The sequence below is a fragment of the Microcaecilia unicolor genome, chromosome 14 (genome assembly GCF_901765095.1).
Source record: "Microcaecilia unicolor chromosome 14, aMicUni1.1, whole genome shotgun sequence".
Lineage (NCBI taxonomy): Eukaryota > Metazoa > Chordata > Amphibia > Gymnophiona > Siphonopidae > Microcaecilia > Microcaecilia unicolor.
Genome location: NC_044044.1, coordinates 4528708 through 4547636, shown reverse-complemented (window position 1 = coordinate 4547636; position 18929 = coordinate 4528708). Strand labels below are relative to the sequence as shown.

The following is an 18929-nucleotide window of genomic DNA, read 5'->3' as shown; positions in this document are numbered from 1 at the left end:
TTGATGTCACCTGTGGATATTCCCTAATTCTTGGGGCACCAAGTAGTCTGCAGCTGCATAAACAATAGTCCTTGTCCTTGATTATCTGTATACCTCCAAACTGAGACAGATGTACCACTATATAGACATTTCCTCTGGGCCACACACAACCAGGAGACCTTTTCAGATGCAAAGCAGACACAAATCTTTCAGCATAGAGCACAGGGCAGCCTGATGACATCATAAGTCAGCACCACAAGTTCAGGTTAAGGTCTGCGATACACTAGTCATATTGTGGAAGGGAAGGTGTTTTTTTGTTACATTTGTACCCCGCACTTTCCCACTCATGGCAGGCTCAATGCAGCTTACATGGGGCAATGGAGGGTTGAGTGACTTGCCCAGAGTCACAAGGAGCTGCCTGTGCCTGAAGTGGGAATTGAACTCAATTCCTCAGTTCCCCAGGACCAAAATCCACCACCCTAACCACTAGGCCACTCCTCCACACCTAAGCTTGTGTGCCTATTTTATAGAAATGGTCCCTAAACCCCCTGATTCTATAACTTGAGTGTCTAAATGTAAGCACCATTTACACACTCAGATTATACAATATTAACACTTACATGTGTGAATGTACTACTACTACTACTATTTAGCATTTCTATAGCGCTAAAAAGGCATACGCAGTGCTGCACAAACATAGAAGAAAGACAGTCCCTGCTCAAAGAGCTTACAATCTAATAGACAAAAAATAAAGTAAGCAAATCAAATCAATTAATGTGTACAGGAAGGAAGAGAGGAGGGTAGGTGGAGGCGAGTGATTACAAGTGGTTACGAGTCAAAAGCAATGTTAAAGAGGTGGGCTTTCAGTCTAGATTTAAAGGTTGCCAAGGATGGGGCAAGACGTAGGGGCTCAGGAAGTTTATTCCAGGCGTAGGGTGCAGCGAGACAGAAGGCACGGAGTTGGCAGTAGTGGGGAAGGGAACAGATAAGAAGGATTTATCCATGGAGCGGAGTGCACGGGAAGGGGTGTAGAGAAGGACGAGTGTGGAGAGATACTGGGGAGCAGCAGAGTGAGTACATTTATAGGTTAATAGAAGAAGTTTGAACAGGATGCGAAAACGGATAGGGAGCCAGTGAAGCGACTTGAGGAGAGGGGTAGTATTAGTAAAGCGACCCTGGCGGAAGACGAGACGGGCAGCAGAGTTTTGAAACGATTGGAGAGGGGAGAGGTGACTAAGTGGGAGGCCAGCAAGAAGCAGATTGCAGTAGTCTAAACGAGAGGTGACAAGGGTGTGGATGAGGGTTTTGGTAGAGTGCTCAGAATGTAAAAGATTTATGGTAAGTGCTAGTTTGATGCTAAGTGGTATTCTATAATCTGAGAATGCAACTTGCATAGCATGGGAATGCAAGGGAATATTCACATGGGAGAGACATACGTAGGGCATGGGGGTCTCTCAAAATTGTATGCATATATTATAGAATAGTATCATTTATGCTCTAAAGTGACACATTTAGGCAGGCACTATTACAACTGGCAGAGATACACTCTATGTATAAATGTCCCCAGACTCCATTATACAATTTGCACTTAAGTCCAGCATTTTGGTGTCCACCTTTTCATGAAATGTCTAGAATTGACACCTCTGGAGGTCATTCTCTATAGGGTGCCTAAAGTTAGACACTGGGATGATGCTAAGTGTGAACTCTATTACATACAGAAGCAAGTTCTATAAATGGCCCACATTTGGGCGACAAAAAAAATGAGTGGTAAAAGCTATTCTATAAACGTCTCTTAAAGTTGGGTGCTGTTTATAGAATAGTTTCTGGTGCAGGGATCCACACCTAATTTTGGGCACAAGATTTTATACCAAGTGAAGCCAGGTGTAAATCCTTATGTCTAAATCAGACACGGATTGGCAATACTCTATAACACTGCACACAATTTCTAGGACCGCCCCTGATCTGACCATGCCCCTCCCATGGCCATACCCCCTTTCAGATCCACGTGAAAAATTAATAGAATCCCGACTACAAAGATGTGTGTGTAAATTTTCATTTTTGCCAATTAGTACCAGTGATTATTAGACACCAATTATTGTCAATCAACTGCTCATCTGGTAATTAAGTTACACGCCCAATTATAGAATAAGCTCAATGTGATCCAAATTTTGATGCACAATTTTGGTCGCCATAGATAGAATCTGGGAGTTAATGTAGAATACTAGCGTCAGTCCACATTTATTTGTCTAAATTTAGTACAAGCACTTATGCTAGCACAAAGGATGGTTTAAATGCTCATGCCTAACCTTAAGAAGTTAGGTGCTTAAGTGCTAGTATTCTAGAAAGTGTGCATGTATGTGCCAGGCACACCCCTGACACACCAGCGCCCCTCTTAGGTTCAGGCTCCTTTGCAGTTGTGCACAATGGATTAGGTGTGAACATTTGAAGAATACCAACGAATGGTAGTTATGGGCATAATTGCTAATTAATGCTAATTAGCACCAATTAACACTAATTATAGCTGATGATTGCTTTAACACCAATTAAGAGCTAATTAATTAAGTTACATGCAGGGGATACATGTATTATCTTGTACTGAAGGAATAAAAATACAATTGGGGAATATCAGACTTTCAAAAGAATTTCTTGATCAATCACTAAAATCTCTACCTTAATTTGTGCTGACTAATGCATATTTCTATTCCTTTTTCTTGAAAGAATATGAATACCAAGGAAGTGTTACAGAGGAAAGAAACCCTTCATCATTTTGGTTAATTAAAATGTTGCTTTCCAATTAAATGTCCCCTTTTATTCAGTTCAGGCCTCAACAGAATAATGTAGCACTTGGGGATGAATATACAACCCAGCAGTCCTGCACTGGAAGCTAGGATGGCAAATATCTCCACAGCCACCATGTATTTGCCTTTTGCGCTCAAGTAGGCTGGGATGAAGGATATCCAGACACTGCAGAACACCAGCATGCTGAAAGTGATATGCTGGGCCTCATTGAAACTGTCAGGCAAATTCCTTGCTAGGAAAGCCACAATGAAACTTAAAAAAGCCAGAAAACCAATGTACCCAATCATACTATAAAATGCAATGGTGGATCCTTCGTTACACTGTAGAATCATCTTCCCAGGTTCAGACTGTGTATCATATTCTGAGAATGGAGGAGATATGAGCAGCCATATAATGCAGATTACAACTTCACCTGAAGAGCAAAGAAAGAGTAGATAGCTGGAGACTCTTGACCCAACCCACTTACTCAACTTGCTTCTAGGCTTAGTGGCATTAAAGGCAATGAGAACTATAATGGTTTTTGCCAGGACAGAAGAGACAACAATGGTGAAAATGATGCCAAAAGCTACTTGTTGGATCAGACAGGTTACATTTCCAGGATGGCCAATAAACATCAAAGAGCACAGGAAGGACAGCATGAGAAAGACAAGTAGGATGTAGCTGAGCTCCTGGTTATTAGCTTTCACCAGAGGTGTGTCTCGGTATTTAATAAAGATGCTCAGCACTAGAGCATTGACAATGGAGAAGGCAATTGCAGTGGAAGTGAAAATTGCACCCAATGGATCAGTATAGGACAAGAATTCTACTAGTCTTGTGATACATTCAACCTTCTTCTCATTAGGCCATTGATCCTCAGGGCACTTCAGGCAATTCTCTGCATCTATGAAACATAATATATCATATCTTACTATAGAATACCTTCTTATATAAATTATTTTGCTATTTTAGGGAAAATATTTGGATCTATAATCCTATATTCAAATAGAAATTCAAGAAAAACATACTTTTGTTGATCTCTCTTTCAGCAGGATTCTAGCACCAATGATCCTACTAATTGTGGGTTAATGCAGCAACATCATTGTTTTGATCTCGAGGGACAAACATGGACCCCACGAGTCCTCCAGAAATTGCTTGTCTCACTGTGGTCGAATGTTGGTTGTGGACTCCTATATATCATACAGGAAATGTTGCCTACTTTATGGAAACACTTTTCGTTGTCTTTACTTTGATGCAAACTTTATTGCTACTTTGTAATCATAAACTTTCCATCAAATTAAAATGGGGAAGTGACTTTCTGCTTTTTGATTATGTAGGCTAAAGTTCATAACTTTGAAAATAAAAAGATATATTGGTGAGTAGTGCAGTGGCGTAGGAAGGGGAGAGGGCGGTGGGGCCGTCCGCCCCGGGTGCACGCCGCTGGGGGGGTGTCAACTCCGCTGGGTCCCTGCTCCCTCTGCCCCGGAACAGGTTACTTCCTGTTCTGGGGCAGAGAGAGCAGGAAACCAGTGAAGCCGACGCAGCTCCCAGCGACATGCACTCGGGGTGGTTGGGCCCTCCCACACGTCCGTCGCCGCTTTTCCATGTAAGTACGCGCTCCGGAGAGGGGAGGGTGCGCCGTGCTGCACCCGGGTGGGGAGGTGCGCAGCAGCGACCCGCCCCGGGTGTCAGCTGCCCTCACTACGGCACTGGAGTAGTGATATTCAGTTTACAAATGAGATAGCTAACTGGTTGAAGTTAATACAGCTTTTTTGCTATCCTGTCTATCTGGTTAGCAAGCTAAATACCTTCGCTAAGCTGAAAGCCTCCGGCTCTGGATGGTGCTGAAATGGTCTGCAATGGTAATCAGCAGAATTATCTGGAGAGTGCTGCTAAATATATTAAGGTGCTGAATCACTGGTGGCTTTTATGAACTAAATCTTTCATTTATCCAGATAAATACTACTGAACATTGATCCCTATATATTATGTTACCTGATCTTACCCACACTACATCCCTGGAGTTCTAGGTCAGTTCCAACCTGGACAGTTCCCATCCACCAGTTCTCAGTTGGAAAATTCCCACCACACCAGGGAGGACAATTCCTACCCATAACTTAAAAAACAACAACAACTAGGGCAATTAATCTCCTTCCCTTTTCCACATAATTTGGGAGGGGGCAATGCCCCCAACCATTACCTTTTACACATCTTTCCCCTTCCAGACATGCAGTTCATGTGTGTGTGTGTGGGGGGGGGGGGGGGGAATCTCCCCCACATCCTCCAAAACTACACCGTCACCATCCTAAGCCCACTAGGCACAGGAAAAAAAAAGATCAAATTAAGCTGCAATGTTTTTTGTCTGCTGCTGATGCTGAAACCAGAAATTCAATGACAAGCCCTGTGCGAGTTTTGGGATTGAATTACTGTTTTTTAAAACGCCAGCTAGGGCATGATTGGTTAAGTTGATTTTCAGACCTAACCGGCTATGGGTTACTGAATAAAGTTAAGACAGCTAGTTATGCAGTCCTATTTATTCAATAAGGGCCCTGTTTACTAAGGTGTAGTAGCGTTTTTAGAGGGTGCTAAATATTTACGTATGGTAACCATGGAGATGCCCATAGGAATATTACATAAGTATTGCCATACTGGGAAAGACCAAAGGTCCATCAAGCCCAGCATCCTGTTTCCAACAGTGGCCAATCCAGGTCACAAATACCCGGCAAGATCCCAAAAATGTACAAAATATTTTATACTGCTTATCCCAGAAATAGTGGATTTTCCCCAAGTCCATTTAATAACGGTCTATGGACTTTTCCTTTAGGAAGCTGTCAAAACCTTTTTTAAACTCCACTAGCTAACCGCCTTTATCACATTCTCTGGCAACATATTCCAGAGTTTAATTACACGTTGAGTGAAGAAAAAGTTTCTACGATTCATTTTAAATTTACTACATTGTAGCTTCATTGCATGCCCCCTAGTCCTAGTATTTTTGGAAAGTGTGAACAGACACTTTACATCTACCCATTTAACTCCACTCATTATTTTATAGACCTCTATCATGAGGTGCAGTCACACCATGGAGCGATACAAAGGTATTATAACATCCTCATTTTTTTTTGTTACATTTGTACCCTGCGCTTTCATACTCATGGCAGGCTCAATGCGGCTTACATGGGACAATGGAGGGTTAAGTGACTTGCCCAGAGTCACAAGGAGCTGCCTGTGCCTGAAGTGGGAATTGAACTCAGTTCCTCAGTTCCCCAGGACCAAAGTCCACCACCCTAACCACTAGGCCACTCCTCCACTCCATTCCTTTCCTAATAATACCTAACATTCTATTTGCTTTCTTAGCCGCAGCAGCACACTGAGCAGAAGATTTCAACGTATCATCAACGATGACACCTAGATCCCTTTCTTGGTCTGTGACTCCTAACGTGGAACCTTGCATGAAGTAGCTATATTATGGGCATCTACACAATTAAAGCATTATACATAAACACTAGTGTGCCTCTAGCATGGCTTAGTAAACATAGCCCTAAGTGTGCCTTTTATAAAGGCGTTCTAGCATTTTTTGGTACATGCTAAAAATAAGCATGCACAAAACACTAGAGATGCCCATATATTCCTATGGGTGTCTCTACCATTTAGCCCATGCTAAACATGCTGCCACGGCTTAGTAAAAGACCCCTAAGCTTGTCAGCTAGGTATGAATATCGGGACCTAACCAGGATCCAGCCCCAAAACACTCTTGGAATGCCCGTGACAGCTGGTTTCAGGTTCGGCACTCTCCTGTAATGTTCAGCAAAAGTAACTGGTGAAGTGCCGCTGAACATGACCACTTAGCTGCCAGCAAGCGAGTTAACCAGTCAGTGGCCATTTCAGGTTGGCTAACTTGTGCTGAATATTGACTAGAAAGACCCCAGTATTCAGCCAGTGTTTTGGGGGGGGGGGGGGGGGGGGTTGTCTGCCGCTGGTGCTGAAACTGGAAATTCAATGCCAAGCCCTGTGCGATTTTTTAAAAGCAGGCTAGCACATGACCGGTAAAGTTAATTTAAAATTTAACTGGCCATGGGTGAACGGATAAAGATAGGATAAAGCTATTTGTGCAGTCCCATTTATCCACTAAGATTTGCCAGATGGCTTCAGGTTTGGCTCTAACTGGTCATTTTCAGTGAAAATAACCATCAAATGCCACTGAAAATGACCAATTAGCTGCCAGCAAGTGACTTAACCAGCCAGCGGCCATTCCCAGCTGGTTAACTCATTTTAAATATTGTTCGGAAAGAACATATAATGGTATCATTAAAGAAAAAGACAATATTAGAAAATGCACATACAAATTATTATAATGTTCAGTTGGCTTGTTATCACAATTTATTTTTGTTACATTTGTACCCCATGCTTTCCCACTCATGGCAGGCTCAATGTGGCTTACATGGGGCAATGGAGGGTTAAGTGACTTGCCCAGAGTCACAAGGAGCTGCCTGTGCCTGAAGTGGGAATTGAACTCAGTTCCTCAGGACCAAAGTCCACCACCCTAACCACTAGGCCACTCCTCCAATCCTTTGAAAGCATTTTGTACATTTAAAATGAGATCCTTATTTGGCAGGTTGACTTGTATGGTAGTACTAGGATTTAGAGTTGCCATTTTGGATCAGGGTACAGGTGGGGCAGGAGTTTCCAGAAATGTGCCCTGCCCTGCCCCTACTAGCCACTAGGGGCCCAGGGTGAAGGGATGTGGTTCTCAGTATGAGATGAAGTCATAGAGCTGGAATGACTTGGTTCTCTTTTTCAGAGAGGAGGAGTGGTGAACTTGGGGGTCCTTTTTACTAAGCCGCAGGAAAAAGGGCCCTGTGCTGGCGGCAGAGTCTGTTTTTCCTATGCACCAAGGCCCTTTTTCCCACAGCTAGTAAACCCCTCACCCCCAAAATGGCCATGCGGTGAAAAAAACCTTACTGTGTGGCCATGAGGCGGGGAGCCCTTACCGCCACCCATTGAGGTAGCAATAAGGGCTACGGTGCTAACCCAGCGATAACTGGGCAGTGCGCAGCATTGCCCGATTACCATCAGGTTACTGCCACACAAGCCATTTCCTGGGATTTTCTTTTTCCCCCAGAAATGGTTCTCACTCAGGGTGGGACTACCACCGGTGGCTGCACTGGGCCGGCAGTAGTCGAAGAAGAGCGAGCATTAAGCCTGCATTAGGCTTACCGCTGCTCTGTAAAAGGGCCCTGTGGCTTTCTATGCCAGAGATTAGGGAGACTTGGTTCTCAGTTTCAGGGAGTTTCAGGTCATCCCCTACAAGGGAGGGGACATGAATCTCTGCGGTAACTGTACAGATGGATGCCATCCTTCCACAGACTGTTGGACTGTATCTGCTAAGCCTATGCGCTATTAGTTTTTGCAACCATGTCATAACAACAAAACCAGGCCTCTATGTCCATGTAAAAAAAAGTCCTACTTTTTGTCTTCATGTATGAAATATGGTTTTCCAGAAAAAGCTACAGAGCACTATAAGTTATAGAATAGTGTCAGCTGTGAGTAAAATTGAATATTATTATTATTTGCTAATGGTTATGGTTATGATTTATAGATTATTTGAACTTGCTGTACTGCCATGACTAACTGGCAGCTCTCAGAGGTTTACAATACAATAAAATAACTTCAGTTAGGAAAAAGGAAAGGAACTACAAAAAAATTGACAGGAAAGTGGACAGAGCAGAGATGCAGAGAAGTAGGGAAAGCAGAAGGATTAGAGTGTAGAGGGGAAAGGCAGTAGCGGTTTGCCAACCAATTCTGTGGTAAAAGGTTTAGCGACGAGCCAGGTTTTAGGTTTGATCTGAATATTTTAATTGAGGTTTCAGCACAAATGGCTAGTGGGAGAGAATTCCAGTGAGAAGGGGCAGCAATAAAGAAAGCACAATGATGAGTAGGCTCTAATTGGGAAAATCCAGGGCTGATGATCATTTATTGAACAAAGGAAATGAGCCGTACAGTATGGGATAGTGAGGGAAGAGAGTTCCTAGGGTAAACCAAGCCTATGGGATTTAAATTTAAGGACTAACAATTTAAAGAATATGTGCTGATGGATCGGTAACCAGTGGTATTTTTGGCATAACGGGGATGCATGGTTGTAACGATGGGCATGGCAAAGCAAATAAATGGCTGAGTTCTGAAGGTGTTAACTACCAATTATTGTCTTTAATTGATGTTAATTGGTGTAACTGCTATTGGTTGGTATTCTATAAATTGCTTGATGGTTAGTGCAGTGGGCTGAGAACATGGACAACTAGGTTTCAATTCCCACTGCAGCTGTTTGTGACTCTGGGCAAGTCACCAACCATCCTTTGCCCCAAGTACAAAACATAGATTGTGATCCCACTAGGGATAGAGAAAGTACCTGCATATTATAAATGTAAACTGCTTTGGTTACACCACAGAAAGGAGGGCAATTAACTCTATGAACATTTGACCCTATCATGATCTACTGCAAGAGAATGTGGACCTGGGAGGAAGATGGATGGCTCAGGCGAGTGCCTAACAGTAGTGCACACAGTTTACAGAATACTAGCTTTTATGCATCTCACTAGCTACAGTAAGGAGGGAAAATTTACTCTAGCTACTGAGTTAGCATAAGTGCTTGCACCTAAAGTTAGGGGTTCAAAAGTGGACTTTATGCACTGTATACTTGTATGCATCTATACTTGTTACTGGATATGTGCAGCCATTGCATTCATCCTACATGGTATGTTGCTTCACCTACCTGTTCTGTTAGAATATTCTCCTTCAGCACAAGGGAAGCAGTCAAAGCAGCATATTGGTTTCTGTTTGTTGAAGACTTTCCTGTACCCAGGTGCACAACTTTCTGAACACACAGAACAAGGAGTCTGAGGAAAGGATGAAAAGAGAGAAGCTGAGTTATTTTCCTACTTTATCTAACAAATACTCCTCTGTCGCTTCTCATTCCATCCTCTTCCATTATTGAGCTACTTTTACAGAGGCAAGACATTTTCTATTTAAATAAATAATGTCAAGCCTGTTTGAAGTGTGGATTCCAGAAGATGGCACTTTGGTTCACAGTGAGCTGCTGATTCTTAGGAGCAAAGGGGTTGAAGCTTCCAACATTGATGCTGGTGTAAGTCTTATCAGAAGGCATGACCCAGTTTATAATGTCGTATCTAGTAGAAACTTCTCCCTTTTCATCAAAGAGGAACTCATGTCCACTTGGGGTTGTAAAGCGAACCTCCTTAATGTATTGGTTGAGCTACAAATTAAAAGAAATGATTATAAATTTCTTGTGGAATAAAATGGTGAGTTAGATCAGTGAATGCACTTCGAGTTAGACCAGATTAATCAAACCTAAGGAAAAAAAAAACCATAGTGTCAGCTGTCTGGAATAGATTTGAGAAATTAAGGAATGTAGGAAGAAATGGGAAAGAACTTGAGCCAAAATGTGTCTATTTAACTCATATTTGAGGCATCAAGTTACACAACTATTAGGGGCTCTTGTACTAAAGGGTGTTAGGCCCTAATGCATGCTTAGAGAGTGAAAAAAGAGACAACTTCAAAACGTTTTGCAATATTTTGCCTATTTTAGTATGGTAACCAGTTTGTTAAGTATTTTTAAAAAAATATTTTTCCTGGGGATGGGTTATGGGCGGAGAATAGGCTTGAATGTATTAAGCAGCTAGTCTGTTAGGATTACAGTGTGCTAACTGGCTATAAAGCCTTCTCGGTTTCTTAGCACCTCCTATATTTCTACTGTATGTGTCTAGATTAGGTTAGTGTGTCTTATAAAATAAATATATATGCACTGATTCTTAAAAACACATTTGCATACAAAGTTACTCCTGTCTTGGAGTAGGTGTAACTTCATGCAGGGGCTTTTGATTAAACTGTTTTATAAAGGTATGACAGAGACATTTAAACACCACTGTTGCATAAATGCACTGGAGGCAAGTCTCTTTTTTTTTTTCCAATTGAAAGGAAGCTCTGGAATGATGGGTCATAGGCTGAAGGTGAAAGGGGACAGACTCAGGAGTAATCTAGGGAAATACTTGTTTAAGGAAAAAGGTGTTCGATATGTGGAGCAGCTTCCCGGTGAAGGTGGTAGAGATGAAGACTGTATCTGAATTCAAGAAAGCATGGTCAAGTAAATGAGATCTGTAAGGGAAAGGAGGGAGTGTAAGGATAAGCAGTCTTAATGGGTCATATGGTCTTTAACTGACATTGTTTTCTACATCTCTACTCTCTATATATGTGTGTTTTGTAAAATGTACACATATGCACCGATTCCTACAAGCACATTCATGTATAAACGTATTCCTGCTTTTGAGCAAGTGTAACCTTTATACAGGGGCATTTAGTTAAACTATTTCATACAGATATATAGCAAATATGTACCCTTTATAACACATATGCAACATCTGTCCTTACATGCCTTCACAGCCTAGTTCTCTTGTTATAAAATTACCCCAACAAGTATGTTCTTTATTATGCACCCTCTAATTATCTCCCAATAAAGTATATGATGAAAGAAAAGATCATGTGTTCTTTCTTTGTACAAGTAAACCTTGTATTATGGTAGAGTTTGCTTGTTTTCTGCTACTGAAAAAATTGACGTCTGATGTTGACCTTTGTGCTTCTTTCATATGCTAATCAACCGGATTGGTCTGTTCAGTAGTGTAGTCTATAATCTTCTCACAATGCAGTCCAATAGGGGCAAAGTACGGTTTCTAATGGGAAGTCTTATAACTTCTATACGCTGACAAGATTTGTCATAAAGCTAGAGGACATGAAATAAAGCTGCAAGGAGGTAAGTTAAAAACAACATAAGGAAAAAAGTGTGTTCATGGAAAGTGTTGTGGATGCCTGGAATGCCTTCCCAGTAGGGGTAGATAAAATTAAAACAAAAAAGTGATAGAATTCAACAAGGCATGCAATAGACATAGATGATACCTGTATAGTAAGAAGATAGAGTCAACATAAAATTTAAATTACTTTTGCACTTCAAATAGACATGAGAGGAGGTACCCTGCATAGAGTGGCAATTATAACCCTAAAGGAAGCCACAGAAGGGGGTTATCTGCATGGAGCAGCAGATAGAGCTGTGGAGGGGCATAATCGAATGCAAACGCCTATCTCCATGGGCGTTTATCTCCGAGAACGGGTCCGTGAAGGGGCGGGCCGAACCGTATTTTCGAAAAAATGGACGTTTTTGAGCTGGGCGTTTGTTTTTTTTAGCGATAATGGAAACTAAAAACGCCCAGCTCAAAAACATCCTAATCCGAGCCATTTGGTCGTTGGAGGGTGACCAGGATTTGTAGTACACTGGCCCTACTGATATGCCAGGACACCAACTGAGCACCCTAGGTCAGTGCGGTGGACTTCAGAAAAAGCTCCCACATGCATAGCTCCCTTACCACGGGTGCTGAGCTCCCAACTCCTCTCCCCCAAAACCCACTACCCACAAATGTACAACACTACCATAGCTCTTAGGGGTGAAGGGGGCACCTACATGTGGGTACAGTGGGTTTTGGAGGCCTCCCATTTACCAGCACAAGTGTTGCAGGTGGGGGGGGGGGGGGATGGGCCTGGGTCCACCTGCCTGAAATGCACTGCGGTACCCACTAAAAGTGCTCCAGGGACCTACATACACGCAGGCCTCTAGGACTGGTTGCTGCTATATAACCTTGGCACACCAGTTAACACCTGAAGACTAATCTCTACGAAAACGTCCTTTATTGGAATAACCGCCTTTACTCACAGTTAACTGCAGATCAGAGGTTGTGCCCCACTGGCAACGAGTCTCCCTGGTACTGAGATGAGCAGTAGGTCAGAGCTGGCAGAATGCTGTACAATGCCCTCTTTCAGCCACATTCAAGGGAAGAACTAAGTTCTCTAATGTGGCTAACACAGGAAAGGGAACTAAAACTGTCTTACAAAAATGGCCACTACCACATGGACTACAACAGGAAACAACAGGTGGCGGGGGGGAAGAGGGGTTGGTGGTTGAGAGGCTAGGATGGGGGAGGGCAGACTTATACGGGGTCTGTGCCGGAGCCGGTGATGGGAGGCGGGACTGGTGGTTGGGAGGCGGGAAATACTGCTGCACAGACTTATACGGTCTGTGCCCTGAAAAAGACAGGTACAAATCAAGGTAAGGTATACACATATGAGTTTATCGTGGGCAGACTAGATGGACCGTGCAGGTCTTTTTCTGCCGTCATCTACTATGTTACTATGTTACAACAGGGCACACTCTGACTAGTAGGCAGGGGGAAAAGCACCATGGGAGAAGAGCCTACCAACTACCAACATCGTGAGACTGTAACACAAGCTAATGAAATCACGGAGCCCAATACCCTACACCCACCACAATGCAATGCTGATGTGACCCTGTAGTGCACCTGAGAGCCACATCTGACCCAGGGAAAGGCTGTGAGAGGATCGAACACATTCTGCTGTCATGGAGGTGGGTACGGCATTTGAGGCTGGCATACAAGCTGGAAAAATGTTTTTAAAGTGGGGTTTTTTTGGTGGGAGGGGGTTAGTGACCACTGGGGGAGTCCGGGGAGGTCATCCCTGATTCCCTCCAGTGGTCATCTGGGCAGTTGGAGCACTTTTTTGGGACTTGTTCGTGAAAAAAAGGGTCCAAAAAAGTGACCCAAAATTGCGGTAAAACGCCTTTTTTTTTTCGATTATCAGCTAAAGACGCCCATCTCTCATCGGCTGATAACCAAGCCCCAGTTCCGCCTCTACCACGCCTCCGACACGCCCCCATCAACTTTATTCGTTTCCGTGATGGAGTGCAGTTGGAAACGCCCAAAATCGGCTTTCGATTATACTGATTTGGGCGCCTTTGCGAGACAAACGTCTATCTCCCGATTTAGGTCGCACTATAGGCGTTTTTCTCTTTCGAAAATAAGCTGGATAGTCATCTGACTGTGCATATTATATTAACTATATTGGTTTTTATCTGCTGTCATATATCATGTTGCTCCAAGTGAATCACATACATTCTGTGAAAGTTCTACAAGCCATGCAGATTTATGGTCTATCCCTATGAGACCCAATGGACAACAAAAACAAAGCAATATGTAAATTGTTTTCTTTATCACTATTTTTATAAGAGAGCTCCAGGAGCTGGATTAAAAGCTATACAAACAACAGCAATATTTAGCTCTAACTAGATAACTTTACTTATTTAAGTGGATCACAGAAATAACAGTATTAAATTTAAGCAGAAAATGTGTATGTTTAAGTCTTGAGCTACATATTCAGTAGTTTGACTTAAATGGATATGCTGAGTGAATGTTCGCTTAAAGGTATCTGGATATTTTTAGGCAGCTGACTCCTACAAAATATTCATTCTGAGTAGTTATCCATATATGGTGGATTCATCTTTTACAAAACAAAATAGAAATGAGTACAGTTTTATTCATAGTGTATATATTTCTGTTGTCATATTATCAGCCATTACTGAGATGATTTGGTTGTACCAAACTTTTCCATCAATTTATAATATATCCATTGGTCTGATGTTTTATATTGACTTGCATTAAGACTTTTTTTCCTGCTGGATTCTATTTATCATACCTAGCATTCTACACCTAAATATAAGTGTATTCCATAACGATATGCGTAACTTAATTGGCTTAACAAACTGATCTGCATTGTTAACAGCACTTAAGCATTAATGAGCACTAATTGATAATAATTAGAATTTATGTGCATAACTCTCAAAATGTATGCTGTAGCTCTCTGCATCTAAATTATAATGTGCACATCCAAAAAGGGGCATGGTTATGGGCAGGGAAATAGGCATTTCATGGGTGTTCTCAAATTTACGCAAGTTGGTCTAGAATATTGCCCACTCTGCATAAATCTACGTGCAGGGATTTATGCCACATTTTCATTGGTTTAAATAGATGTGCATAGTTTTAGACACTGGGATTTCAACTAATTGTATTCAATATATTGCTCCTAAATCCTATAGAATACAATTAGGCGAAAATGATTTCCAGACCGATTTTCCAGGCACCATATATAAAATCTCACCATTATATTTATTTTTGTTTTGGAGTCTTTCCTTTACCTATTTTTGGAACTGTGCCAACTTGCTGGATTATATACTTGTGTGTTAAGTTAAAATGGGAGTCATTGTTCATATGCTTAGCATTGTTTTCACTCTATGAACCATATAAAATGAATGTTATTATTAATAATTTATTTATGAAGGCTGCTTGAAAAACTCTCATTTAAATTACCGCAGCTGTGACTTAAACTACCCTTTTTAACATCCCTAAACATTGCTATCCCAACTACAAAATTACCGAAGATCCCAATCCCAACTCTCACTCTTCTAAATTTTGGGAGGGATTGGGTGGGCTGAAATGTCTTGCTTCTAGCTTGCCTCCTTGCTGCCCATCAATTCTCCTCAGCCCGGAGCCCACCAATTTTCCTGACTTTCTTGTACTCTTTTGCTCCGCCCCAACCTTTAAAAAACAACAAAATTTACATACCCTTTGAAGTCACCATTCTTTCTGCTCTAATTTGAATGCCTTACTAAGCCTCAACATATCTTCCCAGTAATCAATTCTTATTTTATTTATCCCTTTTTGCTAATTAATTTGTAAATTAATTAAATTATATAAAAATTTAATTCCTTAAGTCTTTATAAGATTCCCATTGTAAAATAATTAAATTATCTTCTTATCGAGTGTATAACTCCCCCACCACCACCCATTTTTCTTTTATCCCTTCACCATAACAAAATATATATAGACACTACTGCAGCAATGCCAATATTATCCACCCACAATTGATCTTATGGGTAGTAATAATGATATTTATGTGATTTTTTAAAATATGTTGACAGGGTATTACAGTACTTGCATTGAATCTGTGAATGTATAGTAGAAACTTATGTGGTAAAGTTTTCATTCTTGCTATTATTTTAAACTTTATATAATTCATTTTAACAATGATCTTTCTTATACTTTTATTGATTTTATTATATTTATTGTTTGCAGACTCCTGACAAAGGTTTTTCCAAAACTTGGCCAGGTTGGGTCCTGTTTCCATTAAAGTTGATATTTGAATATACTCTTGCTGTGTTTGTCCTTCCTTGGATAACTGCTGCTGTTTTGTTGTCTCATCAGTTGCATGATCAAGTTTCATAGTGATCTCTATGAACAATCTTTTTTATAATTCACAAAAATTCTGCTCTTAAAGGTGGTACAAGATTGCTGGTATACCTATGTAATATGTCTAGAATGGGTAGTAGACATAACAGAGTAGGCAAAGCCTGCTTCTACTGAGTGGTACCATAGCTATAAGTACACATGAAGGAATAGCATGGTCGACCTTTATGTTCTCAGATGCAATTAGGAAGGCAATCTTTTGATTAACACACACACCTGAATTACTTCTTACATATCTTATAGTACTCGCCTTGGGTATAAGGCAGGATATAAATAAATAAACATAAATATACCATATTTGATTGCAATAAGGGAATGGGACTTGATATACCTGCTTTCTGTTGTTACAATCAAAGCAGTTTACATATTTTATACAGGTACTTATTTTGTATCTGGGGAAATGGAGGGTTAAGTGACTTGCCCAGAGTCACAAGGAGCTGTAGTGGGAATTGAACCCAGTTCACCAGGATCAAACCACTAGGCAACAGATAGCAAGTGACCTAATGCAGACATTGCTAATCTTACAGAACTGGAGGCTGACAATTTCCAGGTCAGTGGGTGGACAAAACGATGATAAGGTTGGTGTGAAAAAAAACCAGAAGAACAGAATTTAAGTTGCCCTTGTCTGCAGACACTTTTATGTTTCCAACAAAGAATATTTAACAAGAAGGTAAAGCATTGCACATATAGCAAAGAATTAATTAGAAGTAATTTACCTGCCAGGGCAAAAATTCCATTCTATGCTCCAAAAGTTGAGGCTTGACTGTTAACATGTTGTTCAAAGCATGAGCCATTGCATAGACTGAGAGATAAAGACTGTAAGTGAACCGGAAATTATCCACATCAAATTCTGAAACAGAAAGGTCAGACAATGCCTCCTTTCCTGTGCAGTTGGGAAAACCAGTGCGTAGAGGCCTGTATGGCAGCTCACAAAAGAAAGCCTGTATCCACAATGACTGTAAAATAAAGGGATCTGGGAATGTGGATGGATAAATATTGTAAAGGAAATCCTTAAACCCCAGAATCTTTCCTTTAGGGATAGCAAACCCTAAAGATCCATTGAATATGACACATGTTGAGATATACCAGCCTTTTAATTCATTAAGGGAAGACACGGCAGTAGAGAGGACCCACTGTTTTCCAGCAAGATTAAATTTATAATACGTGTTACTGCAGATTAAACGTACCAGGTAACTAGAAGTGCTATACATAATAACTACATTGGCCAGTGACTTCTGGATCATATCAAAAATCCTGCCCAGTCTTGCAATCTGTTGATCTTTAAGGAGCAAAACCAAGGGTATCACTTCCAGAAAAGCCACACAGCTACCACTCCTGATAATTTCCTTCTTCAGTTCTTCACTGCCTCGCTGATCACTCTCATCATTTGAGGTGAGAATCCCCACCCAGTTCCATCTGAAGAGATTCAGGAGCTGAATCATACCACTGAACTGTGGATAATCATTTGGGACAGTGCAATAAAAGAATGGGAATTCAGTCCGATCACTGAATTGTAGATCCATAGATCCATAGCTTATCTGTAATTAAAAAGGAAAGAGGACCTGATTTATTCTCTTTAAAGATTTCTTATTTTAATTTTTTTTATCTCAAACTTTATGCATAAGTAGCTTAAGGAAATATTTTGACATTGAAAGGAGTAAGAATTTGTAGAACAGCAGGAGATGGAGATGGAGACTATCTAGCTTATTTTCGAAAGAGAAAGACGCCCATATTTCGACCCAAATTGGGAGATGGGCATCCTTTTCCCGTGGGCGCCCAAATCAGTATAATCGAAACCCAATTTTTGGCATCCTCAACTGCAGTCCGTCGTGGACACGAACAAAGATCATGGGGGCGTGTCAGAGGTGTGGCAAAGGTGGGAGAAGGGCGTGGTTATCGCCGAGGAGAGATGGGCGTCTTTAGCTGATAATCGAAACAAGAAGGGCGTTTTTTATGAGAATTTGGTCCGCTTTATTTGGACCATTTATTTTCAGGTCCAAGTCCCAAAAAAGTGCCCCAACTGACCAGATGACCACCAGAGGGAATCGGGGATGACCTCCCCTGACTCCCCCAGTGGTCACTAACCCACTCCCACCAAAAAAAAACCACTTTATAAACTTTTTTTTCCCAGCCTGTATGCCAGCCTCAAATGCCATACCCACCTCCATGACAGCAGAATGTGTTCTATCCTCTGACAACCTTTCCCTGGTTCTGATGTGGGTCTCGGGTGAGTGTGACACCTTTTCTGTTAAGGGCACTGCAGAGTCACATTAGCAATGCCTTGTGGTGGGTGTAGGGTATTGGGCTCCGTGATTCCACTAGTTTGTGTTAAATGCTCACGATGTTGGTAGTTGGTAGGCTCTACTCTCATGATGCTTTTCCCTCTGCTTACTGGGTCAGAGTGTGCCCTGTTTTGTTTCCGGTAGCCCATGAGGTAGTGGCCATTTGTGTAAGACACTTTTAGATCCCTTTCATGTGTTAGCCACATTACAGCACTTAGTTCTTACCTTGAATGTTGCTGAAAGAGGGCATTGTACACCATTCTGCCAGCTCAGACCTACTGCTAATCTCAGTACCAGCGACACTCATTGCCGGTGGGGCACAACCTCTGATCTGCAGTTAACTGTGAGTAAAGGTGCTTATTCCAATAAAGGACGTTTTCATCGAGATTAGTCTTTAGTTGTGAACTGCTGTGCCAAGGTTATACACCAGCAACAAGTCCTGTCCCTGGAGCACTTTTAATGGGTAATACAGTGCAATTCAGGCAGGCAGACGCAGGCCCATCCCCCCCACCTGTAACACTTGTGGTGGTAAATGGGAGGCCTCTAAAACCCACTGTACCCACATGTAGTTGCCCCCTTCACCCCTAAGAGCTATGGTAGTGTTGTACATTTGTCCCTCCCACGACCAAATGGCTTGGATTGGGACGTTTCTGAGCTGGGTGTTTTTAGTTTCCATTATCGCAAA

At 41.6% G+C, this 18929-nt stretch overlaps 1 protein-coding gene across 1 annotated transcript; it reads right to left on the bottom strand.

Moving 5' to 3' along the window:
* Positions 1 to 2750: 2750 nt before the first annotated feature.
* On the bottom strand, positions 2751 to 17485 carry LOC115458176 (vomeronasal type-2 receptor 26-like). The gene is made up of 4 exons (XM_030188035.1): positions 16679 to 17485; positions 9794 to 10021; positions 9521 to 9644; positions 2751 to 3658 (listed from the first exon to the last, which is right to left on the bottom strand). The coding sequence occupies exons 1-4, from the start codon at positions 17483 to 17485 to the stop codon at positions 2751 to 2753; spliced, it is 2067 nt and encodes a 688-aa protein (XP_030043895.1).
* Between the last annotated feature and the right edge of the window lie 1444 nt (positions 17486 to 18929).

What these genes read in the sequence shown, in the direction of transcription:
- LOC115458176 (XM_030188035.1), bottom strand. Translation starts at nt 17,485, where the DNA reads ATGGATCTACAATTCAGTGATCGGACTGAATTCCCATTCTTTTATTGC. An exon ending in TGGAATTTTTGCCCTGGCAG is followed by an intron (nt 10,022 to 16,678) that starts GTAAATTACTTC and finishes TTTAATTTGTAG; the next exon opens with CTCAACCAATACATTAAGGA. An exon ending in AGAATATTCTAACAGAACAG is followed by an intron (nt 3,659 to 9,520) that starts GTAGGTGAAGCA and finishes TATGTTTCATAG; the next exon opens with ATGCAGAGAATTGCCTGAAG.